The 26512-nt window shown below is 41.8% G+C and overlaps 2 protein-coding genes across 10 annotated transcripts in view; both read left to right on the top strand.

Moving 5' to 3' along the window:
- Positions 1-13373, top strand: part of kif14 (kinesin family member 14) — a 50721-nt gene extending 37348 nt beyond the window's left edge. Inside the window, exons 25-29 of the mRNA XM_042321911.1 lie at positions 1380-1532; positions 1818-1940; positions 7422-7496; positions 10651-10792; positions 11090-13373. Coding sequence (XP_042177845.1) covers positions 1380-1532; positions 1818-1940; positions 7422-7496; positions 10651-10792; positions 11090-11478 — 882 coding nt within the window. The 3' untranslated portion in view covers positions 11479-13373. The remainder of the gene's footprint in view (positions 1-1379; positions 1533-1817; positions 1941-7421; positions 7497-10650; positions 10793-11089) is intronic.
- Positions 13374-13507: 134 nt separating this feature from the next.
- LOC112234280 (adhesion G-protein coupled receptor D2) overlaps positions 13508-26512 on the top strand; it is a 158060-nt gene continuing 145055 nt past the window's right edge. For 7 of the 9 annotated variants that reach the window (XM_024402340.2, XM_042321909.1, XM_024402338.2 and 4 more), the window contains exons 1-5: positions 13508-13788; positions 13975-14011; positions 19920-19944; positions 20622-20855; positions 24547-25188. In XM_024402340.2, the coding sequence (XP_024258108.1) occupies positions 13772-13788; positions 13975-14011; positions 19920-19944; positions 20622-20855; positions 24547-25188 (955 nt within the window). In that variant the 5' untranslated portion in view covers positions 13508-13771. The remainder of the gene's footprint in view (positions 13789-13974; positions 14012-19919; positions 19945-20621; positions 20856-24546; positions 25189-26512) is intronic. The other 2 variants (XM_024402337.2, XM_042321910.1) reach the window with 2 other exon arrangements.

The following is a 26512-nucleotide window of genomic DNA, read 5'->3' as shown; positions in this document are numbered from 1 at the left end:
TTACTGGAGCAATTAGGTTTAAGTGCCTTGCTCAAGGGCATATTGACAAATTTTGCCTAGTCAGCAAGGGGATTCAAACCAGAAACATTTTGGTTACTGGCGCAACCTCTTAACTGCAAGGTTACCACCCAGCCCACACTAGTCACTAGTGACGGTATACGTAGCCTTCAAAATGTATTCATACCCCTTGACTCATTACACATTTTGTTGTTGCAGCCTGAATTCAAAATTGATTAAATATATTTTTCTCTCACCTCATCTACTGTACACACACTACCCCATAATGACAAAGTGAAAATATGTTTTTAGACATTTTTTAAAATGAAATGCGTATCTCATTTACATAGGTATTCACAGCCCAGAGTTAATATTTTGTAGAAGCACCATTGGCAGCAATAACAGCTGTGAGTCTTTCTGGGTACATTTCTGAGAGCTTTCCACACCTGGATTGTGGAACATTTGCTCATTTATTATTTTCAAAATGCTTCAAGCACTATACATTTGGTTGTTGATCATTGCTAGACAACCATTTTCAGGTTTTGTTATAGATTTTCAAGTAGACTTAAGTCAAAACTTTATCTCGGCCACTCCGGAACAGCCACTGTCTTCTTGGTAAGCAACTCCAGTGTAAATTTGGCCTTGTGTTTTAAGTTATTGTCCTGCTGAAAGGTTAATTCATCTCCCAGTGTCTGGTGGAAAGTAGATTGAACAATGTTTTCCTCTAAGATTTTGCCTGTGCTTAGCTCCATTCCAAATTGTTTTTTTCCTGAAAAACTCCCCAGTCCTTAACGATTACAAGCATACCCATAACACAATGCAGCCACCACTATGCTTGAAAATATGGAGAGTGGTACTCTGTAATGCGTTCTACTGGATTTGCCCCAAATTTGCCACATTTGTTTGTAGTATTACTTTAGTGCATTGTGCAAACAGGATGCATGTTTTGGAATATTTGTATTCTGTACAGGCTTCCTTCTTTTTTCTCTCAATTAGGTTAGTATTGTGGAGTAACTACAATGTTATGTGACTTGTTAAGCACATTTTTACTCCTGAACTTATTTAAGCTTGCCATAACACAGGTTGAATAGTTATTGACTCGAGACACATCAGCTTTTCATTTTGAATTAATTTGTAACATGTTCTAAAAACGTAATTCCATTTTGACATGGTGGGGTATTGTGTGTCGGCCAGTGACAAATAAAATATCTTTAATGCAGTTAGTGCATTTTACTTTGGCTAATTAAGACAACCACATTTCAATTATTAAAGTAGTTATCAGCAAAGTCAGTGGTAGTAGGAAAAGACAAGTGCAAGTGTTTTATTTTATTCAAATATTATTTTATGTTATTTAACATCCAATTCCCATGGGCTGTGACCAGGGCTGTGACTCTGAGATCTCGTCCATGGTGACCGAGGCCCACAGGAAGAGTGGTCAGTGTCTGGACACGGCACTGCTGGTCATCAGCCACCTGGCCGCGCTTACCGCCACCCAGCTCCATTTGACCGAGCTGGGCTCTGAGGCCACAGGCAAGGTAAATGTTACCACACTGTCTGTCTCTCTCCTACTCACACTCTCACCATATACTGTCTTTGATATTGATTGAGAATGGATAAGATACTGGGCATGAAGGCTTTGTTGTGCTTTGGTGGAAATAACGAAGCCATGAAGCATCCAGGCAGGATGCATCATCTCCACTCCCCTCCTCAATTCAGAATAATGATATAACTGGACCCAATGACACATGGCTAATCACGCTGGTTTGCGGAGGGTAAAGAAAGCGTCTCTTAAAAGTTGTTTGTCGTTTCTCTTTCCCCAGCGGTCTGTGGCCCTGTCTCTTTTGGAGGGGACTTGTAAAGGGGTGCACTCTCTCCTGGAAGAGGGTCTGACAATCTCCAACAAGATGCTGAGAGATGCGCAGCTGGCCTATCCCAGGACTCCGGTACGTAGCCACCATTTTAGTATCACTGTCTATATGACTTCTCTATAGGAATTGTTTTGATATACACTGCCGTTCAACAGTTTGGCGTCAGTTAGAAATGTCCTTGTTTTTGAAAGTAACGTCAGTAACATTAAAATAACATCACATTGATCAGAAATACAGTGTAGATGTTGAATGACTATTGTTGCTGGAAACGGGTGATAAAAAAAAAATGGAATATCTACATCGGCGTACAGAGGCCCATTATCAGCAATCATCACTCCTGTGTTCCAATGGCACGTTGTTAGCTAATACAAGTTCATCATTTTAAAAGGCTAATTGATCATTAGAAAACCCTTTTGCAATTATGTTAGCACAGCTGAAAACTGTTGTTCGTTTTTTTCCCCTTCCACCTTTATTTAACACCAAGTAGGCCAGTTGAGAACAAGGTCTCATTTACAAGTGTGACCTGGCCAAGATAAAGCAAAGCAGTGCGACAATAAACACAGAGTTACACGTGGGATAAACAAAAGTACAGTCAATAACACAATAGAAAAATCTATATACGGTGTGTGCAAATGGAGTAAGGAGGTAAGGCAATACGTAGGCCATAGTAGCGAAGTAATTACAATTACTGTGATAGACTGCATTCAGTTTGCTGAGTAGAGTGTTGGAGGCGATTTTGTAAATGACATCCCCGAAGTCGAGGATCGGTAGGCTAGTCAGTTTTACGAGGGTATGTTTGGCAGCATGAGTGAAGGATGCTTTGTTGCGAAATAGGAAGCCGATTCTAGATTTAATTTTGGATTGGAGATGCTTAATGTCTGGAAGGAGAGTTTATAGTCTAGCCAGACAATTAGGCATTTGTAGTTGTCCACATATTCTAAGTCAGAACCGTCCAGAGTAGTGATGTTAGTTGGGCGGGTGGGTGCAGGCAGCGATCGGTTGAAGAGCATGCATTTAGTTTTACTAGGGTTTAAGAGCAGTTGGAAGCCATGGAAGGAGTGTTGTATGGCATTGAAGCTCGTTTGGAGGTTTGTTAACACAGTGTCCAAAGAAGGGCCAGATGTATACAGATTGGTGTCGTCTGCGTAGAGGTGGATCAAGGAATCACCCGCAGCAAGAGCGACATCATTGATATATACAGAGAAAAGAGTCACCCGAGAATTGAACCCCCATAGAGACTGTCAGAGGTCCGGACAACAGGCCCTCCCGATTTGACACACTGAATCTGAGAAGTAGTTGGTGAACCAGGCGAGGCAGTCATGTGAGAAATCAAGGCTGTTGAGTCTGCCGATAAGAATATGGTGATTGACAGAGTTGAAAGCCTTGGCCAGGTCGATGAAGACGGCTGCACAGTACTGTCTTTTATCGATGGCAGTTATGATAGGACCTTGAGCGGTTAGGACCTTGAGCATGGCTAAGGTACACCAGTGACCAGCTCGGAAACCGGATTGCACAGCGGAGAAGGTACGGTGGGATTCGAAGTGGTCAGGGATCTGTTTGTTAACTTGGCTTTCGAAGACTTTAGAAAGCCAGGGCAAGATGGATATATGTCAATAACAGTTTGGATCTAGAGTGTCACCCCCTGTGAAGAAGGAGATGACCGCTGCAGCTTTTCAACCTTTAGGAATCTCGGATGATACGAAAGAGAGGTTGAACAGGCTAGTAATAGGGGTTGCAGTAATGGAGGTGGATAATTTTAGAAAGAAAGGGTCCAGATTGTCTAGCCCAGCTGATTTGTACGGTTCCAGGTTTTGCAGCTCTTTCAGAACATCTGCCATCTAGATTTGCATGAAGGAGTAGCTGGGAGGCTTGGGCAAGTAGTTGCGGGGGGTGGGGAGCTGTTGCCCGGGGTTGGGGTAGCCAGGAGGAAAGCATGGCCAGCCATAGAGAGATGCTTATTGAAATTCTCGATTATCGTGGATTTATCGGTGTTGACAGTGTTTCCTAGCCTCAGTGCAGTGGGCAGCTGGGAGGTGCTCTTATTCTCCATGGACTTTACAGTGTCCCTAAACTTTTTGGAATTATTGCTGAAGGAAGCAAATTTCTGTTTGAAAAAGCTAGCCTTCACTTTCCTAACTGACTGTGTGTATTGGTTCTTGACTTCCCTGAAAAGTTGCATATCGCGGGGATTATTCGATGCTAGTGTGTTACGCCACAGGATGTTTTTGTGCTGGTCGAGGGCAGTCATGTCTGGAGTGAACCAAGGGATATATCTGTTCTTAGTTCTTCTTTTTTTTAAATGTGGCATGCTTATTTAAGATGGTGAGGAAATTACTTTTAAAGAACAACCATGCATCCACTACTGACGGGATGAGATCAATATCCTTCAGGATACCCAGGTCGATTAGAAAGGCCTGCTCACAGAAGTGTTTTAGGGATTGTTTGACAGTGATGGTCGTTTGACCGCGGACCCATAACGGATGCAGGCAATGAGGCAGTGATCGCTGAGATCCTGGTTGAAAACAGCAGAGGTGCATTTAGAGGTCAGGTTGGTCAGGATGATATCTATGAGGGTGCTCGTGTTTACGTATTTAGGGTTGTACCTAGTGGGTTCCTTGATAATTTGTGTGAGATTGAGGGTATCTAGCTTAGATTGTAGAACGGCCGGGGTGTTAAGCATATCCCAGTTTAGGTCACCTAACAGAACGAACTCTGAAGATAGATGGGGGGCAATCAATTCATGTATGGTGTCCAGGGCACTGCTGGGAGCTGAGGGGGGTCTTATAATAGGCGTCAACAGTGTGATACTTGTTTCTGGAGAGATTCATTTTCAAAATTAGAAGTGTATGGGCATAGACCTGGTAAGTATGACAGAACTTTGCAGGCTATCTCTGCAGTAGACTGCAACTCCTCCTTTGGCAGTTCTATTTGACGGAAAATGTTGTAGTTGGAAATCTCAGAATTTTTGGTGGCCTTCCTGAGCCAGGATTCAGACCGGGCAAGGACATCAGGGTTGGCGGAGTGTGCTAAAGCAGTGAGTAAAACAAACTCTGATTAAAGAAGCAATAAAACTGGCCGTCTTTAGACTAGTTGAGTATCTGGAGCATCAGCATTTTGTGGGTTTGATTACAGGCTCAAAATGGTCAGAAACAAATTACTTTCTTCTGAAACTCGTCAGTCTATTCTTGTTCTGAGAAATGAAGGCTATTCCATTTGAGAAATTGCCAAGAAACTGAAGAGCTCTTACAATTCTACCTTCACAGAACAGCGCAAATTGTCTCTAACCAGAGTAGAAAGAGTGGGAGGCCCCAATGCACAACAGAGCAAGAGGACATGTACATTAGTGTCCTCTTGCTCAGTTGCTGGCCTTCTAGTAGGTAGCACTCCGGGATGCTGGCCTTCTAGGCAGAGTTGCAAAGAATAAGCCATATCTCAGACTGGCCAATAAAAAGAAAAGATTAAGATGGGCAAAAGAACAGACACTGGACAGAGGAACTCTGCCTAGAAGGCCAGCATCCTGAAGTCGCCTCTTCACTGTTGATGTTGAGACTGGTGTTTTGCGGGTACTCTTCAATGAAGCTGCCAGTTGAGGACTTGTGCGGCGTCTGTTTTAGAGGTCGGCCGATTAATCGGAATGGCCAATTTAATTAGGACCGATTTTCAAGTTTTCATAACAATCGAAAATCTGTATTTTTGGAGATTTTTTTTTTACCTTGTCAGTTCAGGGATTCAATCTTGCAACCTTAAGGTTAACTATTCCAACGCTCTAACAACCTGCCTCACGAGGAGCCTGCCTGTTACACAAATGCAGTAAGAAGCCAAGGTAAGTTGCTAGCTAGCATTAAACTTTATCTTATAAAAAACAATCATAATCACTAGTTATAACTACACATGGTTGATGATATTTCTAGTTTATCTAGCGTGTCCTGCGTTGCATATAATCGATGCGGTGCGCATTCGCGAAAAAGGACTGTCGTTGCTCCAATATGTACCTAACCATAAACATCAAAGACTTTCTTAAAATCAATACACAGAAGTATATATTTTTAAACCTGCATATTTAGCATCCCTAAGTCTAAATATTGCTTTTACATTGCACAATCTTCAATGTTATGTCATAATTACGTAAAATTCTGGCAAATTAGTTCGCAATGAGCCAGGCGGCCCAAACTGTTGTATATACCCTGACTCTGCGTGCAATGAACGCAAGAGAAGTGACACAATTTCACCTGGTTAATTTTGCCTGCTAAAATGTCAGCCTAAGCATACTGCTAAAGCAACAGTCGAGTGGTTTAAGGTGAAACATTTAAATGTCTTGGAATGGCCAAGTCAAAGCCCAGACCTCAATTCAATTGAAAATCTGTGGTATAACTTAAAGATTGCTGTTTATTAGCGGAACCACTTCTACTTGAAGGAGCTGGAGCAGTTTTGCCTTGAAGAATGGGCAAAAATCCCAGTGGTTTGATGTGCCAAACTTATAGAGACATACCCCAAGAGACTTGCAGCTGTAATTGCTGAAAAAGTTGGCTCTACAAAGTATTGACTTTGGGAGGGTGCATAGTTATGTACGGTCAAGTTTTCCATTTTTTTGGTGTTATTTCTTGTTTGTTTCACAACAATCTTCAAAGTGGTAGGCATGTTGTTTAATCTATTTTAATTCCAGGTTTTAAGGCAACAAAATAGGAAAAATGCCAAGGGGGTGAATTCTTTCCCAAGCCACTGTACTTGTCCCCTTGCTCAGTTGTGCACCGGTGCCTCCCACTCCTCTTTCTATTCTGGTTGAGCCAGTTTGTGCTGTTCTTTGAAGGGAGTAGTACATAATGTTGTACGAGATCTTTAGTTTCTTGGCAATTTCTTGCATGGAATAGCCTTTGTTTGTCAGAACAAGATTAGACTGACGAGTTTCAGAAGAAAGAACTTCGTTTCTGGCCATTTTGAGTCCGTAATCGAACCCACAGAAGCTGATACTCCAGATATTCAACTAGTCTAAAGGACAGTTTTATTGCTTTTTTTTTGTGGAAAATAACCGTTTTCAACTGCGCTAACATAATTGCATAAGGGTTTTCTAATGAACAATTAGCCTTTTAAAATGATGAACTTGTATTAGCTAACACAACGTGCCATTGGAACACAGGGAGTGATGGTTGCTGATAATGGGACTATGTAGATATTCCATAAAATATCTTCTGTTTCCAGCTGCAATAGTCATTTACAACATTAGCAATGTCTACACTGTATTTCTGATCAATTTGATGTAATTTTAATGGACATAAAATGTGCTTTTCTTTCAAAAACAAGGACATTTCTAACTGACCCCAAACTGTTGAACGGTATAAATCCTTGAGATGGATTCTTGAGGTTTTGGCATCAGAGAAATGTTATGTTAAAAAGTTAAGTAAAGAAATTACATTTAAAGCCATGAATGGCATCAATGATTTGCATAGGGTAAATAATTTTGCAATGTTATTCTGGATTGTTTCTTTCGATTGCCTCTGTCTCTATTATCAAGCATCAGTCTCCAAACAAGATACCATATGGTCTATATGTTTCTGGTAGGTTTTGCAGAGCCTCAAGTCAAAGATGCTGGACCTGTCCTGTGCTCTCCAGAGCTACATCCACTGCCACATGACGGTGAGCACTGGGCGAACAATAACAAACCCAACCAGCCCATCTATCTTTCTTGACATGGGGTTAAACTCTCCAGATTAATAGCCCCTCCCACAGCCAGCACGTTAAAAGGTGCGAATCAGCTTTTATGGCTCTTGTAAAAAACCTTGCCACCCCTGTCAGCCTTATCGCCACAGTCTCACGTTGAGCACATCGTTCAGGTAATGGATGTGTTGAATGAAGTGCCATCAGTCACCGTTAACGTGCTTGTTTGCCATTATCTGCCACTCACAAACTAGCGTCTTTGTTATTGTCGATCATCGGCTGCGCTAGGCGATTGGGACAAAGGAGAGGACATCTTTCCCCCGGACCTCCACCCCCATTGTCTTCAAACAAAGGGATTGGATGAGCAAAACCAGACACATTTTGAATCTCTGTGGGCCTCTGGGAGAGCCATGGTTTTATTTGTTGCTACTGTATTTTCATGATAGTGAAATGCAGATGCAGCCAGGTCCATAATTATTGGCACCCTTGTTACACATTTTTTTTATACAAATACTGTGTATGCTCAAAGAAAATGTGAAATTATATTATTTTACGCTAATGCAATTGCGTAAATAAATTTTTTGTTTAACCACTAGTTAAAAAATAAAAAATAAATCTAAAAAAGATGAGGGTGAAAATAATTGACACTAATTTTCAAAACTCTAGCACTCTCCCCCTGCGAGCATAACGACACTGAGATGTTTTCTTAAATGTTTTATGAGATTTGAGAACATGTTGGGAGGGATCTTAGACCATTGCTCCGTACATAATCTTTCCAGATTCTTGATATACTTTGCCTGCTTTTATGGACTTTCTTCAATTCAAATTTTGTGTCTGTTGAACCATTTCTGTGGATTTTGATTAGTGTTTGGGGTTATTGTCTTGCTGGAAGATCATCTTGCTGCCAAGTTTCAGCCCCCTGGCAGAGGCAACCTTGTCTGGCTGACGCCAGCTCTCAAAGTCTTGCTGACTTGAGAGTAGGGGTCTGAATGATAGAACATTAAGAAAAAATACCTAACTCGACAATGCTGTAACGTTAGTAGGAGGAGCTACTTTATTAGCAGAGCAGCAGCTCAAATGTGAGTGACAATGGGAGCAGGGAGGTGGCGGCATGGCAACAGTCAACTCGCACTGGTAGACTAATTTATTGCTAGTTATTTGTCATCTCATCTGATTACATAGTACCTTTCTTGATTGCATCAAACCGAGAGAAGCTAGTTAAGATGGCCAGATACCTAACATTAGCTAGGCTAATTTAGACTACATAATGCTATCTCCAAAGACAAACATTGGCAGTACTTACAGCCTTACTGAAGAGCTCAGTGACATTCAACGTGGCACCATCATAGGATGCCACCTTTCCAACAAGTCAGTTCAACAAATTTCTGCCCTGCTAGAGCTGCCACGGTCAACTGTAAGTGCTGTTATTGTGAAGTGGAAACGTCTCGGAGCAACAACGGCTCAGCCGCGAAGTGGTAGGTCACACAAAGGACCGCCGAGTGCTGAAGCGCGTAGTGTGTACAAATCATCTGTCCTTGGTTGCAACACTCACTACCGAGTTACAAACTGCCTCTGGAAGCATTGTTCGCCCAAGAACTGTTCGTCGGCAGCTTCATAAAATGGGTTTCCATGGCAGCCGCACACAAGCCTAAGATAGCCATGCACAATGCCAAGCGTCGGCTGGAGTGGTGTAAAGCTTGCCGCCATTGCACTCTGGAGCAGTGGAAACTGCTCTCTGGAGTGAAATCACCCTTCACCATCTGGCAGTCCGATGAATGAATCTGGGTTTGGCGGACACCAGGAAGTTCCTGTAAAGTTGGGTGGAGGAGGAATAATGGTCTGTTTTTCATGCTTCTGGCTTGGCCCTATAGTTAAAATGAAGGAAAATCATAACGCAGTATACAATGACATTCTAGATGATTCTGTGCTTCCAACTTTGTGGCAACAGTTTGGGGAAGGCCCTTTCCTGTTTCAGCATGACAATGCCCCCGTGCACAAATCGAGGTCCATACAGAAATGTTTTTTCAAGATTGGTGTGGAAGACCTTGACTGGCCTGCACAGAGCCCTGACCAACTCCATCGAACACCTTTGGGATGAATTGGCATATGTTTTGATTTGTTTAACACTTTTTCTTTGGTATGTTACCACATGATTCTGTGTTTTCATAGTTTTGAAACTAGCCATAGCACCGGTGCCAACGTCGTTTATCATACTTCATGGTGCTATGGTCTGTTGATGTGAAAATGTAGCTCTTTGGCCACGCACACCAGTGGTGGGTTTGGCATAGAAAAAATGGAAGCATGTGCAGAAGAGTACCTCATGCCTACGTTAAAATACGTAGGATTTTATGGGGTTATTTTGCTTCCACTGGTCTTGTGGCCTTTGTTTAGGACAACAGCATCATGAACTTAACCAGGACATTTTAGCCAAAAACCTGGTTGCCTTTGCCAGGAGGCTGAGACTTGGCCGCAAGTGGATCTTCCAGCATGACGATAACCCCAAGCACACACCCAGACTTGAACCACATTGAAAACCTGTGGTTGAAGAGAGCAAGTCCATAAGCGCAGATGAAGGATATCAAGGATCTGGAAAGATTCCGTGTGGTGGAATTGTAAGATCCCTCCCAATGTGTTCTCCAATCTCTTAAAACATTTTCAAAAAAGGCAGTGTTGTTATCCTCACAAAGGTAGGGTGCTACTGAAAACAGATCTCAAAAGTATTGGCATCCCTATCTTACATTATTATTTTTTTATTACTTGTTAAACAAAATCTCTTTCTCTGAGCAATTGTATTAGTATAATCATTTTCAACTTTTTTGGCGCCTGCAATATGGCGCAGTATTTATTTTATACATGCTTTTTTGCTCATCTTTATCAAGGGTGGCAATGATTATTGACCTGCAATTGTCACATGTTTTGTAATTGCACTGTTGTAGTGAGACAGTATTTGATTGGAATCAACAGTAGTTATGCACAACTAGTGTATGGAGGAAGGGCTTTATTAGGGTTAGCTACAGTATGTGAGGAAAAGGGTTCATCCCCTTGGAAAGGCACCATTTTCCAATGACATCAACTGTAAAGTCTGTGTGTTTTCCAATGACATCAACTGTAACGTGTGTCTGTCTGTCTACAGGATTGGGAAGAAGGCTCCAAGAAGGGAGCTGAGGACCCTGATCCCTCACTGCTCCACAGAGTGAGGAACACAGCAGCCAAGCTGTTCCAGCTCAACCAGGCAATCAGGCAGCTTCACGCTGCTCTCTCTCTCGCCCTCCGAGGTACTGACTGTCTGGCCTGTTAGAAGCAAGGCCACAGCTTCCTCAGCATTGCTACAAAAACATAATGCCTGTCATTTAACTGACCAAAATGGCTTCCTTTTTGATTTCCTCTCATTTCCCTGTCCTTTTGTGACTTCAACTTTGATAGATTTGAGCGACATTGTGAAACTGTAAACATGTGTTTCTATTATCTGCCCATCATTAGTCTAATCATCCACGAAAGCTAGGTTCTAGCCACTATAGGGACCTAAAGAAGTCAAATGAGAAGTTAAATGCATGTATTTAACTCTTTACCAGGTAAAAGCAGTGACTCCAGCCTCAGTACCTGCCGAGAGGCTGTCTCCTCCTCCTCCAAGACCATCGACAAAGTCATTAACGGCCTCCCCAGGGGCGGCACAGGGCTGGCTACCACATCATCTAATCTACAGCTGCCCTGCCTGGAGACTGTCATAGCAGCCCGGGACGAGCTCCATTCTGCCCTGCAGTCCCTGAGTACCGCCTTCAACACGCAGGGCCTTGAAGAGAAGAGGGGATCTTCTGGCTCAGAGAAGAGCACACGGAAAAGGGGTCAGGGGAATGAGGGGACCCTGGTTGCTTCCGACATGGAAAGGAACAGAGGAGCCCCTACGATTGTTTCTCTCTCTTCAGGATTGTCTTCATCTAATGACGATGCACATTGGGTTTGATGCACAGGGGGTTGATCAGCTGATCAGGTACTTGTTCAGTAGGCAGGAAACTGCCGGAAATGGGAAGGTATTACAATCTGAACTTGTCCAATGAGGAACAAATGTTTTCGGTTTCCGTTGCAATTTTTTTTGCTACCGTGTGCTCTAATGAATACGACCCAGATGATTGATGTTAAAGGTTACAGGCTCAATGCCATTAATAGAAAGACTCAACAGAGAGGATGAATGTACATCAAAGGTCTTTCTGTCCAATTGCACTAAAACCCCAGATGTATACACTGAACAAAAATATAATGTAAACGCAACATACAACAATTTCAAAGATTTTACTGAGTTACAGTTCATATAAGGATAAGCCGTCAATTGAAATACATTCATTAGGCCCTAATCTATGGATTTCTCATGACTGGGAATAAAGATATGCATCAGTTGATCACATACCATAAAAAAGTAGGAATGTGGATCATAAACCCAGTTAGTATCTGGTGTGACCACCATTTGCCTCATGTCCAGTGGGACATGGCTGTGCGACATTGCTCGATATTGGCGGGAACTAGAACACTTGTACAGGTCGATCCAGAGCGTCCCAAACATGCTCAATGGGTGACAGGTCTGGTGAGTATGCAGGCCATGGAAGAACACGGACATTTTCAGCTTCCAGTAATTGTGCTTAAATTCTTGCGACATGGGGCCAAACATTATCATGTTGAAAGATGAGGTGAATGCGGCGGATGAATGGCATGAAAATGGGCTTCAGGATCTCGTCACGGTATCTCTGCATTCAAATTGCCATCAATAAAAAGTAATTGGGTCCGTTGTCTGTATATTATGCCTGCCCATACCATAACCCCACTGCCACAATGAAGCACTGTTCACAACGTTGGCATCAGCAAACTGCAGTCAGGTCAAGACCCCGTTGAGGACTACGAGCACAGAGGTGAGCTTCCCTGAGACCATTTCTGACAGTTAATGCAGAAATTCTTCAATTGTGAAAACACAGTTTCATCAGCTGTCCTGGTGACTGGTCTCAGATCATCCCGCAGGTGAAGAAGCCGGATGTGGAGGTCCTGGGCTGGCATGGTTACATGTGGTCTGCCCTTGTGAGGCCGGTTGGACGTATGGCGAAATTCTCTAAAATGACAACGTAGGCGGCTTATGTTAGGGATATGAACATTCCCAGGCAACAAACAGCTCTGGTGGACATTCCTGCAGTCAGCATGCCAATTGCATGCTCCTCAACTTGAGACATCTGTGGCGTTGTGTTACAAAACAGCACATTTTAGAGTGGCCTTTTATTGTCCCCTGCAAAAGTACACCTCTGTAACGATTATGCTGTTTAAACAGCTTCTTTATTATGCCACAGCTGTCAGGTGGATGGATTGTCTTTGCAAAGTAGAAATGCTCACTAACGGATTTAAACACATTTGTGCACAAATGTGCGTAACATTTCTTAGATCTTTTATTTCTGCTCATGAAACTTGGGACCAACACTTTACATTTATATTTTTGTTCAGTATACTTTATTTTGTCAGACAGGGATTTCTTCAGATTGTAAAGTACTTTGATAAAATGTGTATACTAATTGAATTGTACTGCAGTGGATTGTAACCATTTGGGCAATATCTTCTCATTTTGGCATTTATACATGTAGGCGAAGGCGCAACAATTTTCTGTATTGTATGTAGTTCACTCAATGCTGTTAGAGGTGTCCCATATCACAACTTTTTCTGAGTGGTTTCATTCATTTGATCAACTATACTTTGCACTTAAACCTTGCACAAAGTACTTGTCATTTTTTTTGTCTCATGACACTTTTTGTATCTCTTGGTAAAGATTTGATACCTCACAATCATGTCACAATTTGAAAGTGAGCATAATAAATGAATATTTCTGGACTTTTTTGTTGAGCTTTTTCGTCTGGTCTCCATACATGCATATTTTGGTCTCGTTTTATGCATATTGTGCAACAGCTTGTGAGTAAGTTCGTTCTTTTTCTCTCAGTAGAGCTTGAAACCGCTCCCTGCTTTTATACCCACCCTTCGCGCTCTCAGGCTCTGCATCACTTCATAAAATCTGATGTCACCTAGGAGGTTCCCTGAAACTCATGAAGAGTAAATCGAATCTACTACTTTTGGGTTGCAAACAACGACCGATTTGTTTTTGCTAATTACTTTTGTTGAGAAAATGTAGCACAGGAGGATTCATTGATGAAAGTATTTTAAATCACACGACGACTTCGAAATGTCGATGGAGGTGGACTAAAGAAAACGCACGAAAACTTGAGTATTAAAGGATGGTGTCCGATCTCAGGTAGGTGTAAATTACTGTTAGTCATTTTAACTTAAATGTTAAAGTGAGAATTCAATAATTATATTTGGACATGTAGCTTTTGTCTTTTGGTGCAACCTTTAAATTAAGTTGATTTATATTGCCTTTATCGATGGATCATTTCCCAAAACCGTACTAACAATTTCACATTGGCTTCCATTTCAAAAGGATGCAGTGGTTTTGGATATTATACCCCAATTTACTTGTAAGTGCACTGTTTTCATTATTTTAGGGCATGTTTTATATTTGAAGGAATGTGTTATTGAACTTTCACACTGAATTTATGAAGGATGTTCACTCAGCCCTATTCTCCCTTAAGCCAATGTTTCTTAAGATCTATGTTCACTCAGTACCCACTGAACAAATTTCCATCATAATTGGCATCAATATTGGGGAATATGGGCCCGATTCAGACTTAGGAAATGTACGCCTTTCCTATGCATGCCATTCCTACACACTCCTCAGTAGTTCAGATTTACCTTATGCAGGTGTGGTTCCCTTGCACATTCTGAAAACAATTGAATTAAACTGCTGAAAACCCTCCGACTTGCAGGCCAACATATTTTATTGTGGGATATTTTCAATATGGGATTCCGTACATGTATCTAAAGTCATCCCTTTTGAATTTCGTGTACTTTTAAAAATATGTGTATCAGCAAACTCACTAGATTATATGGAGAGTACGGTTCAGGGCCTGGCTTCCAAAAACTTCTTAAAGCTAAGTTCATCGTTAGAACCTTTGTAGCAACATAGTCAAATCTCCTAGCTGTTTCGCAAAACCATCGTTATTAACGTTGCACTTGAAAACGCTCGTAAACTAACGCTGCCTCAGACCACTTGTAGAACAGCTAAGTGTGTCGTTGCATGCTGACTAGACTGGGCACGCGCATATACATGTTGATTTTTGTCCACCCACACCGGACACGATCAGGACACGCAGGTTGAAATATCAAAACGAACTCTGAACCAACTATATTAATTTGGGGACAAGTCTAAACGCATGTAACATTCATGGACATTTATCTAACTAGCTAGCGTGCTATTGCTAGCTAATTTGGGTTATTTTATTTGACCTAAATTGCACAATGATGTGCCAAATCGGTGATTAATGTATTTTTATTGGTCATTCGAATAAGCCACCTCAATATTTGCTGCCGTAGGTGGTAATTTCACTAGGAGCTGACCCATCTTCAGTATTGTGAAAAAATTATAATGTTAAGGTAAGACTTGACTGGAGAAAGCTGATCAGAGAGCAGCGCTCCCTTTCTTTCGAATCAGTATTGAAACCTACTCCAACGATGCATTTAGCGACCGTTCTCTGCCTGGTGTTTTGGGAAACGCATGCTACGTCTTTCGGCTGTTGTAGGAAAGATGCATCGTTGGGGAAACCGGGCCCAGAATATTAAGAATCAGACATGTAAATACACACCTTCGTCTCCTTTCCAACACCAATTAGTAGATTTAAAAATAGTCTGATCTTGTATATTTTTTAGGGTCAGTAAGTTATTTATGATTAAAAAATAGAACTGGTTTGGAGATCCTTAAGGTGCAAAATATATTGTTGAAACAAAGATTGTGGTTTGATTCATACTGAAAGTTACCTTATTCAATTGTTCAATCCATGAAATATTGGAAGGTGAGAAAAGTGTACAATAGGGGTTGAACAGTAGTCCTATAAATCTACCCTAATAATCCTCACTAATCTTGGAACTATGATGGCAACGGTCCATTCATTAGAACTGCTCCAGGTTTTAAATGGCTATGTATGGTCTGCGTTCCATAATGATTCAAATAGGCTACATGTCCAAATTTATCGCACAACTTATAATACGGTAGCCTAATATTATCCACTATTGATAGCGATCCTCAGTAACAACCACATGCATGGGACAGAGGAAACTAACAATGTAGGATAATGGAATGATGCAAAATGTAAGGAATCTAAAAAGGAAGTCGGCGACAGTTATAGATGTATGTGGGTATAACTGACGATTGATACCAATAGTGGCTAATATTTAACACAATACAAATTGTAAAAAGTACAATGACAAGTTGCTCGACCTTATTTCATCACGCACTAAGGTGGTGAAATTATGAGGGAATTAAGGTCAGAATATGACGTATCTGTAGACACACCTCTGCCACACCTTCATTTCTCGAATAGCGGGTGAATAGCATGCTATTCTCATGCTTAAGATCAAGGTCAGAATACGCATATAGCGTAAAGTGCATGAAAAGGGAATCGTTCCATTTAAGCATGCTTAATTAGGGTCGTAATTACACTAAAATAGATTTGAAAGTCTATGTTTGAGACAAAATATGTCACCAATTACTGTTCCAAAAGGATTTGTAAAAGAATTGTGTTGCTCTAAATATGTGCAAATTCCCATAGGAACACAACCATTTTAAAAACGCTTGTGCAATGTGTCATGCCTTAATTCCTTGTCTTACCGGAATGATATAGGGTACCAGTCAAAAGTTTGGACACACCTACTCATTCCAGGGTTTTTCTTTCTTTTTACTATACTCTGTATTGTAGAATAATAGTGAAGACATCCAAACTATCAAATAATACATATGTAATCATGTAGTAACCAAAAAAGTGTTCAACAAATCAAAATATATTTTAAATTTGAGATTCTTCAAAGTAGCCACCCTTTGCCTTGATGACAGCTTTGCAAACTCTTGGCATTCTCTCAACCAGCTTCATGAGGTAGTCACCTGGAATGCATTTCAATTAACAGGTGTGTATCGGCGTTCGTCTGTTGAAGGAGAGTCGGACCAAAATGCAGCGTGGTGGTTACTCATGTTCTTTAATGAAAAAATAGCGATACCTGAAATAACTAAATAAATACAAAAACAACAAACGAAACGTGAAAGGCTGTAATTAGGTTATCTGGTGAACACTACACAGAGACAGGAACAATCACCCACAAAATACACAGTAAAACCCAGGCTACCTAAATATGGTTCCCAATCAGAGACAACGAGAATCACCTGACTCTGATTGAGAACCGCCTCAGGCAGCCAAGCCTAAACTAGACACACCCCTAATCAGCCACAATCCCAATGCCTACAAAAACCCCAATACGACAACACAATAAACCCATGTCACACCCTGGCCTGAACAAATAATTAAAGAAAACACAAAATACTAAGACCAAGGCGTGACAAGGTGTGCCTTGTTAATATGTGGAATTTCTTTCCTTAATGCATTTGAGCCAATCATTTGTGTTGTGACAAGGTAGGGTTGGCATACAGAATTAGAGGTCGACCAATTAAGATTTTTCAACGCCAATACCGATTATTGGAGGACCAAAAAAAGCCGATACCGATTTATATATATATATTTGTAATAATGACAATTACAACAATACTGAATGAACACTTTTATTTGAACTTAATCTAATACATCAATATCATATATTTAGTCTCAAATAATGAAACATGTTCAATTTGGTTTAAATGATGCAAAAACAAAGTGTTGGAGAAGAAAGTAAAAGTGCAATATTTGCAATGTAAAAAAGCTAACGTTTAAGTTTCTTGCTCAGAACATGAAAACATATGAAAGCTGGTGGTTCCTTTTAACATGAGTCTTCAATATTCCCAGGTAAGAAGTTTTAGGTTGTAGTTATTATAGGACTATTTCTCTCTATACCATTTATTTCATATACCCTTGACTATTGGATGATCTAATAGGTACTTTAGTATTGCCAGCCTAATCTCGGGAGTTGATAGGCTTGAAGTCATAAACAGCGTAATGCTTTTACGCATTGTGAAGAGCTGCTGGCAAACGCAGCCGAAACTGCTGCATATACCCTGACTCTGCTTGCACAGAACACAAGAGAATTGACACAATTTCCCTAGTTAAAAGAAATTCATGTTAGCAGGCAATATTAACCAAATATGCAGGTTTAAAAATATATACTTGTGTTTTGATTTTAAGAAAGGCATTGATGTTTATGGTTAGGTACACATTGGTGCAACAACAGTGCTTTTTTTCGCGAATGCGCTTGTTAATTCATTGTTAATTCATCAGCATACTTCACCATTTGGCGAAGTAGGCTGTGATTCGATGATAAATTAACAGGCACCTCATCGATTATATGCAACACAGGACAAGCTAGATAAACTAGTAATATCATCAACCATGTGTAGTTAACTATTGATTATGCTAAGATTGATTGTTTTTTATAAGATAAGTTTAATGCTAGCTAGCAACTTACCTCCTTGCTGCACTCACTGTGGTGGTCAGCCAGCCACGCAGTCTCCTCGTGGAGTGCAATGTAATCGGCCATAATCGTGTCCAAAAATGCCGATTACCGATTGTTATGAAAACCTGAAATCGGCTCTAATTAATCGGCCATTCCTATTAATCGGTCGACCTCTAGACAGAATACAGCCCTATTTTGTAAAAGACCAAGTCCATATTAGAGCAAGAACAGCTCAATTAAGCAAAGAGAAACGGCAGTCCATCATTACTTTAAGACATGAAGGCCAGTCTCTACATGAAAGCTGAAGTCTCTACCTATCCATTGTCCGTAGCTTATGCCTGCCCATACAATAACCCCACCGCCACCATGGGGCACTCTGTTCACAACATTGCACTCGCCCACACAATACCATACACGTGATCTGTTGTTGTGAGGCCGGTTGGAGGTACCGCCAAATTATCTAAAATGACTTTGGAGGCGGCTTATGGTAGAGAAATGGACATTCAATTCTCTGGCAATTGCTCTGGTGGACATTCCTGCAGTCCGCATGCCAATTTCACGGTCCCTCAAAACTTAAGACACCTGTGGCATTGTGTAGTGACAAAACAGCACATTTTAGAGTGGCCTTTTACTGTCCCCAGCACAAGTATGTCTGTTTAGTGATCATGCTGTTTAATAAGCTTCTTGAAATGCCACACCTGTCAGGTGGATGGATTATCTTGGCAAAGGACAAATTCTCACTAACAGGGATGTAAATACATTTCAGCACAATTTGAGAGAAATAAGCTTTTGTTCATATGTACAATTTCTGGGATCATTTATTTCAGCTCATGAAACAATGCAACATTCCATTCTTAAGTAGCTTACTGTGTTCTGCAGGTTATCATCTAACCAGTGATGTAAAAATATCTCCAGTTTCTGTGTGGTTTTTGAGTTGTGGTAGTTTCAAAAGTGCAACCCCCCCACCCCCACCCCTTTAAAACTGTGTTTTGACATTGAGGTGTTTATCAAAATCTTGGCAACAGGAAGCAGCGACAGCATAATTTTCAACATTAACTTTCAATGGTATTGTACTTAATTGTGTAAAAACTAATGAATGAGTCCAAAAACATGCACTGATTGAATTATTTTGATGATATACCAGAAATCACCAAAATGTGTTTGCCCTGTCTAGTATTGAATCATTGGTGTCTGGAAGTTGAAAAATATATCTTCCTTTCATTTGGGTTGCCGACCCCAGGTTTAGAAGATCTAACTAAGGGAACATGGGACTGAGGGAACATGGGGCTGAGGGAACATGGGGCTGAGGGAACATGGGGCTGAGGGAACATGGGGCTGAGGGAACAGGGAACAAGGGAACATGGGGCTGAGGGAACATGGGGCTGAGGGAACATAGGGCTGAGGGAACATAGGGCTGAGGGAACATAGGGCTGAGGGAACATAGGGCTGAGGGAACTGAGGGAACATAGGGCTGAGGGAACTGAGGGAGCATAGGGCTGAGGGAACTGAGGGAGCATAGGGCTGTGGGAACTGAGGGAGCATAGGGCTGTGGGAACTGAGGGAGCATAGGGCTGTGGGAACTGAGGGAGCATAGGGCTGTGGGAACTGAGGGACCATACGGCTGAGGGAACGTAGACATGGTCAGGCTACTCAGACCATAAATACGCTTAGTGTACACCATACACTGTTTTAAAACAGCTAAATGGACATATTTTCATTATCATAAGGCTACTTCACAAGCACAAATATTATTCTTACTACAACATGTGTTTATATACCTATTTATAGTAGGGGTCCCCAGTATTCCACTAGTTACACTTGATAGCGATTTAGATAAGACATCAAATGTCAGGAATCAAATGATAATACATTAACCTAGGTTTTGTTTTATTTCTGTAGATTTGGTTTCACCACTGTACATCAGGTAAGTAGTCTTTAATCTGTTGACATGTAAGTGATATATTCTGAGTTAAAGCTGGTAGTAACATTACATAACAGCCACTATGAACTGTAACTTACAAGGCATGTATGACAAAGTTATAACCTATAGTTATGATTTGAGTTCTCGTACAATTGTAAGAGCTCATGACTTCACCGAACTTAATCGGGGTTGAACCATATTGTTGGTTAAGGGCTTGTAAGTAAGCATTTCATGGTAAGGTCTACACCTGTTGTATTCGGTGCATGTGACAAATACAATTTGAGCATGTGGTCTCAGTTATACTGTACGTCCAGCAGTTGCCATTTTCCTGTCCTTAATCTCCCACTATGCTGAGATAATGTAAAATGGGTATTGTTGACCAAAAACATGGTTGAACAGTGGCCCAAGAAAGCCATAGTGCAACGACAGCCACTATAACTCCCTGTATTCCCTAGCAGTGCATACGATTTCCTCGATAGTGAGCTCCGTTGTTAACCAGGGTCATGTTCATTTGGGCACACTGTAACAAAATGTTAGAAAAGCTATTGCAATGGGGGGGACCTGTTCGATGAGGAAAGCTTATTTTCTGATTTTTTGGGCAAAAGACTTCAAAACATTCGGTACCCTAATGAACATGATCTCGCTCCTCTCCTCAACCACTCTTTGTGTTCTCTGGGCAGATACAGCTTTGACGTTGGAGAGCAGGACCCTGTTCACATACGACGAGTCCTACTACGAGTACGTACCCGACAGGCTACCGTGGCATGGGGCCGGACGTCTCTGTAGCCAGCGCTCGGGGGCCTTAGCCACGGTATCCAACACCTTCGAGAACCGAGAGCTCACCACCTTCTTAAAGTCCCTGAACATAATCCACCCCGTGTGGATTGGCAGGAAAGTCATGACACACTTAAAGAGTGAGTTCAGTCACTATGCCATTGCCATATTTGACAGCTTTAAGATTTCAGCACCTTCTCTATATTTTTTATTTATTTTTTATTTCACCTTTATTTCACCTTTATTTAACCAGGTAGGCTAGTTGAGAACAAGTTCTCATTTGCAACTATGACCTGGCCAAGATAAAGCATAGCAATTAGACACATACAACAACACAGAGTTACACATGGAATAAACAAAACATACAGTCAATAATACAGTAGAAAAAAAGAAAACAAAAAGTCTATATACAGTGAGTGCAAATGAGGTAAGATAAGGGAGTTAAGGCAATAAATAGGCCATGGTGGCGAAATAATTACAATATAGCTATTAAAAACTGGAATGGTAGATGTGCAGAAGATGAATGTGCAAGTAGAGATACTGGGATGCAAAGGAGCAAGAAAAATAAATAAATACAGTATGGGGATGAGGTAGATAGATGGGCTGTTTACAGATGGGCTATGTACAGTATGCTACCCACGACTGTGTGGCCACGCACGCCTCCAACTCAATCATCAAGTTTGTGGACGACACAACAGTGGTAGGCTTGATTACCAACAACGACGAGACGGCCTACAGGGAGGAGGTGAGGGCCCTCGGAGAGTGGTGTCAGGAAAATAACCTCACACTCAACGTCAACAAAACTAAGGAGATGATTGTGGACTTCAGGAAACAGCAGAGGGAACACCCCCCTATCCACATCGATGGGACAGTAGTGGAGAGGGTAGTAAGTTTTAAGTTCCTCGGCGTACACATCACAGACAAACTGAATTGGTCCACCCACACAGACAGCATCGTGAAGAAGGCGCAGCAGCGCCTCTTCAACCTCAGGAGGCTGAAGAAATTCGGCTTGTCACCAAAAGCACTCACAAACTTCTACAGATGCACAATCGAGAGCATCCTGTCGGGCTGTATCACCGCCTGGTACGGCAACTGCTCCGCCCACAACCGTAAGGCTCTCCAGAGGGTAGTGAGGTCTGCACAACGCATCACCGGGGGCAAACTACCTGCCCTCCAGGACACCTACCTACACTACCCGATGTCACAGGAAGGCCATAAAGATCATCAAGGACAACAACCACCCGAGCCACTGCCTGTTCACCCCGCTATCATCCAGAAGGCGAGGTCAGTACAGGTGCATCAAAGCTGGGACCGAGAGACTGAAAAACAGCTTCTATCTCAAGGCCATCAGACTGTTAAACAGCCACCACTAACATTGAGTGGCTGCTGCCAACACACTGACTCAACTCCAGCCACTTTAATAATAGGAATTGATGTAAAATATATCACTAGCCACTTTAAACAATGCTACTTAATATAATGTTTACATACCCTACATTATTCATCTCATATGTATACGTATATACTGTACTCTATATCATCTACTGCATCTTTATGTAATACATGTATCACTAGCCACTTTAAACTATGCCACTTTGTTTACATACTCATCTCATATGTATATACTGTACTCGATACCATCTACTGCATCTTGCCGATGCCGCTCTGTACCATCACTCATTCATATATCTTTATGTACATATTCTTTATCCCTTTACACTTGTGTGTATAAGGTAGTAGTTTTGGAATTGTTAGGTTAGATTACTCGTTGGTTATTACTGCATTGTCGGAACTAGAAGCACAAGCATTTCGCTACACTCGCATTAACATCTGCTAACCATGTGTATGTGACAAATACATTTGATTTGATTTGATTTGATATGTCTCACAGTAGGGTCTTTGTTAGAGGTCGACCGATTATGATTTTTTAAAGCCGATACAGATTATTGGAGGACCAAAAAAAGCAGATACCGATTAATCGATTTTTATATATATATATTTGTAGTAATGACAATTACAACAATACTGAATGAACAATGAACACTTTTATTTTAACTTAACATAATACATCAATAAAGTCAATTTAGTCTCAAATAAATAATGAAACGTTCAATTTGGTTTAAATAATGCAAAAACAAAGTGTTAGAAAAAAAGGAAAAGTGCAATATGTGCAATGTAAAAAAGCTAACTTTTAAGTTCCTTGCTCAGAACACGAGAACATATGAAAGCTGTTGGTTCCTTTTAACATGAGTCTTCAATATTCCCAGGTAATAAGTTTTAGGTTGTAGTTATTATAGGACTATTTATCTCTATACCATTTGTATTTCATATACCCTTGACTATTGGATGATCTAATAGGTACTTTAGTATTACCAGCCTAATCTCGGGAGTTGATAGGCTTGAAGTCATAAACAGCGTAATGCTTTTACGCATTGTGAAGAGCTGCTGGCAAACTCAGTAAAGTGCTGTTTGAATTAATGCTTACGAGCCTGCTGCTGCCTACCACCGCTCAGTCAGACTGCTCTATCGAATCATAGACTTAATTATAATATAATAACACACAGAAATACGAGCTTTAGGTCATTAATATGGTAAAATCCGGAAACTACAATTTCGAAAACTAAACGTTTATTCTTTCAGTGAAATACGGAACCGTTACGTATTTTATCTAACGGGTGGCATCCATAAGTCTAAATATTGCTGTTACATTTCACAACCTTATGTCATAATTACATACAATTCTGGCAAGTTAGTTCGCAACTAGCCAGGCGGCCCAAACTGTTGCATATACCCTGACTCTGCGTGCAATGAACGCAAGAGAAGTGACAACATTTTCCTAGTTTAATATTGCCTGCTAGCATGAATTTCTTTTAACTACATATGCAGGTTTAAAAAAAATACACTTCTGTGTATTGATTTTAAGAAAGGCATTGATGTTTATGGTTAGGTACAGTCGTGCAACGATTGTGCTTTTTTCGCAAATGCGCTTTTGTTAAATCATCCCCCGTTTGGTGAAGTTGGCTGTCTTTGTTAGGAAGAAATAGTCTTCACAGAGTTCGCAACGAGCCAGGCGGCCCAAACTGCTGCATATACTCTGACTCTGTTGCACAGAACGCAAGAGAAGTGACACATTTTCCCTAGTTAAAAGAAATTCATGTTAGAGGGCAATATTAACTAAATATGCAGGTTTAAAAATATATACTTGTGTATTGATTTTAAGAAAGGCGTTGATGTTTATGGTTAGTACACATTGGTGCAACGACAGCGCTTTTTTCCCGAATGCGCTTGTTAATTCATCACCCGTTTGGCGAAGTAGCGTGTGATTCAATGTTAAATTAACAGGCACCGCAACGATTATATGCAACGCAGGACAAGCTAGATAAACTAGTAATATCGTCAACCATGTGTAGTTAACTAGTGATTATGTTAAGATTGATTGTTTTTTATAAGATATGTTTAATGCTAGCTAGCACCTTACCTTGGCTCCTTGCTGAACAGGTACTCAGCCTGCCACGCAGTCACTTCGTGGAATGCAATGTAATCGGCCATAATCTGTGTCCAAAAATGCAGATTACCGATTGTTGTGAACTTGAAATCGGCCCTAGTTAATCGGCCATTCTGATTAATCGGTCGACCTCTAGTCTTTGTGCAGACGTTTTAAATTGGACTGACGGCAGCGCCGTTGGCCTTACTATCCTGCAGTCTAGTGAATAAGTTTTTGCAACCTAAATATGACTACAATTAGAGTTGCGTAATATCGTTCCGTCCCTTTTATGTCTGTGTCCAAGTTGTATAATGAACGTGACTGTTCTCTCTGTCCACCACTCAAAGGTTCCACTGAGACCCTTATCCTGGAGTTTGACGGGAGATCCGACGTGAAGAATGCGCGCCTCCTGCACAAGTTCCCCGCCATGTGCGAAGTGACCGTTTGCACCCTTGTCCGCTTCGATCCGGCTTGCTACGGATTTTCCACTGTCTTCTCTTATTCCATCCAGTCATTCATTAATGAGTTCCAGCTCCGCGCCAGGCTGATCCAGGGCCAGCCCGTCCAGCTGGCTCTGTTGGTCCATGGCATGCACGGGCCCTACCAGGAGGCCTTCCGCCATGATGGCTCCTGGCACTCACTGTGCGTGAGCTGGTCGCGCCACAATGGACGCTGGGCCCTGTTTGCCAACGGCCGCCCGGTCAACCGGGGCGACAGCCTGTACAGCGCAGGTGACATGGGCCCTGATGGCCACTTCATCCTGGGCCAGGAGCAGGACTCGTTCGGGGGCTCGTTCAAGAGTGCAGAGTCCTTCTCGGGTAGTCTCACGCAGCTGCACATTTGGGAGCGGATGTTGAACGACAGCGAAATCCACACCATGGAAAAAGAGTGCTCTCCCGCCTCATCTGGGCTGGTATTCAAGTGGAGCGCCACAGTCCTGGAAGTGGAGTCCTCCCTGAAGAGGCTCTGGGGAGACTCGCCGTGCCAAGGTAAGGACCACGTGGGCGGACATGCTTGATTTAAAGCGGACTACCCCTGGCGTTAGGCTGGGCTGTCCCAGCATTCATTCTCTCATTCTCTCTCTCTCATTTTCTCTCTCTCTCTTTCTCTCTCTCTCTTTCTCTCTCTTTCTTTCTCTCTCTCTCTCTCTCTCTCTCCCCCCTCTTACCTGTTATGAGTTCCAGAGCCTGCATTTGGAGGTTCCATGTCTCTGTCTGGCAGCTCCCTCTTCCTTCATGAATAGGGGAGCAGATTGGCAAGTTGTAATTGGCCAACTCAGCCCAGTAATGGTTGTAAATATTTAATGTGCATGGTAATGAATCCCACCCTTCAAAACAAACTCTCCTTTCTGACATCGTCGTCTCAGCTGCATGGGCTCTCATTATGGAGACCGTGGGGAATAGTGTCCCAAATGGCACCCTATTCCATACATAGTGCACTACTTTTGACCAGACCTGGCCAAAAGTAGTGCCCTATATAGGGAATAGGGTGCCATTTGGCATGCAACAAAGGAGAACACAGGCAGATGTTATATCTCCATATATATCAGACCCAGACAGTACAACCTCCTTCCGTTCCTTATCGGACCATTTAAGAATGTTGACTCATTCTGACATCATGTGAAACCCAGCACATTAGGAGTGCACTTGCTTTCTCTTTCTATCAGCTCTTTTACTTCCTAAAAGCATTGCATATCCATTGCACAGCCAGAAGAGGGTGGGGCCTCCCCTCTGAGCCTAGTTCCTCTCTAGGGACTTTATTTTAACAAACCTAACGCAAATGGTCTTATGGTTAGGGTGTCCACCCTGAGTATGGAAGGTTGTGACTGAAAAATGAGACCTGATGCGTCTCTGCTTGGCACTCAGCATTTAGGAGATAGATTGGGGGTAAGGCCCTGCGATAGACTAGTGTCCTGTTCCACGGGGTGTACATCAAGCTGCCTCACGCTACAGAAACAGGAGATAGGCACCTTCCCTATGAGCCGTTTCGACTCGCACAAGCCAAGGCTCTTGCAAGACTACTTACTTAATAATTCAATGGTAAATCTAAGCCTTGGCGGTATAGAGCTATAAGTCTGGGGGTGTGTCAAATATTTTTGCTATTTTCACAGCTGGAATTATGAGTGAAATAATTGATGGTGGCGCGAAAGGGCTGGGTTTTGATTAATAAACAAGTTGTAGGTGTGACAAGGGCTTGGCCACTGACTGGCCAATCAACGTATTCCATGGCTTAATACTGCATGCGATTGTCTCAAGTTCTGTATGTTATTGACTGTCTTTGTGTTTTCTTCAACTCCAATTCAGCTGGGGGCAT

Source organism: Oncorhynchus tshawytscha, linkage group LG05 (genome assembly GCF_018296145.1).
Source record: "Oncorhynchus tshawytscha isolate Ot180627B linkage group LG05, Otsh_v2.0, whole genome shotgun sequence".
NCBI classification, from domain to species: domain Eukaryota; kingdom Metazoa; phylum Chordata; class Actinopteri; order Salmoniformes; family Salmonidae; genus Oncorhynchus; species Oncorhynchus tshawytscha.
The sequence above is the reverse complement of the archived record's forward strand: the minus strand, read 5'-3'. Positions and strand labels throughout refer to the sequence as shown.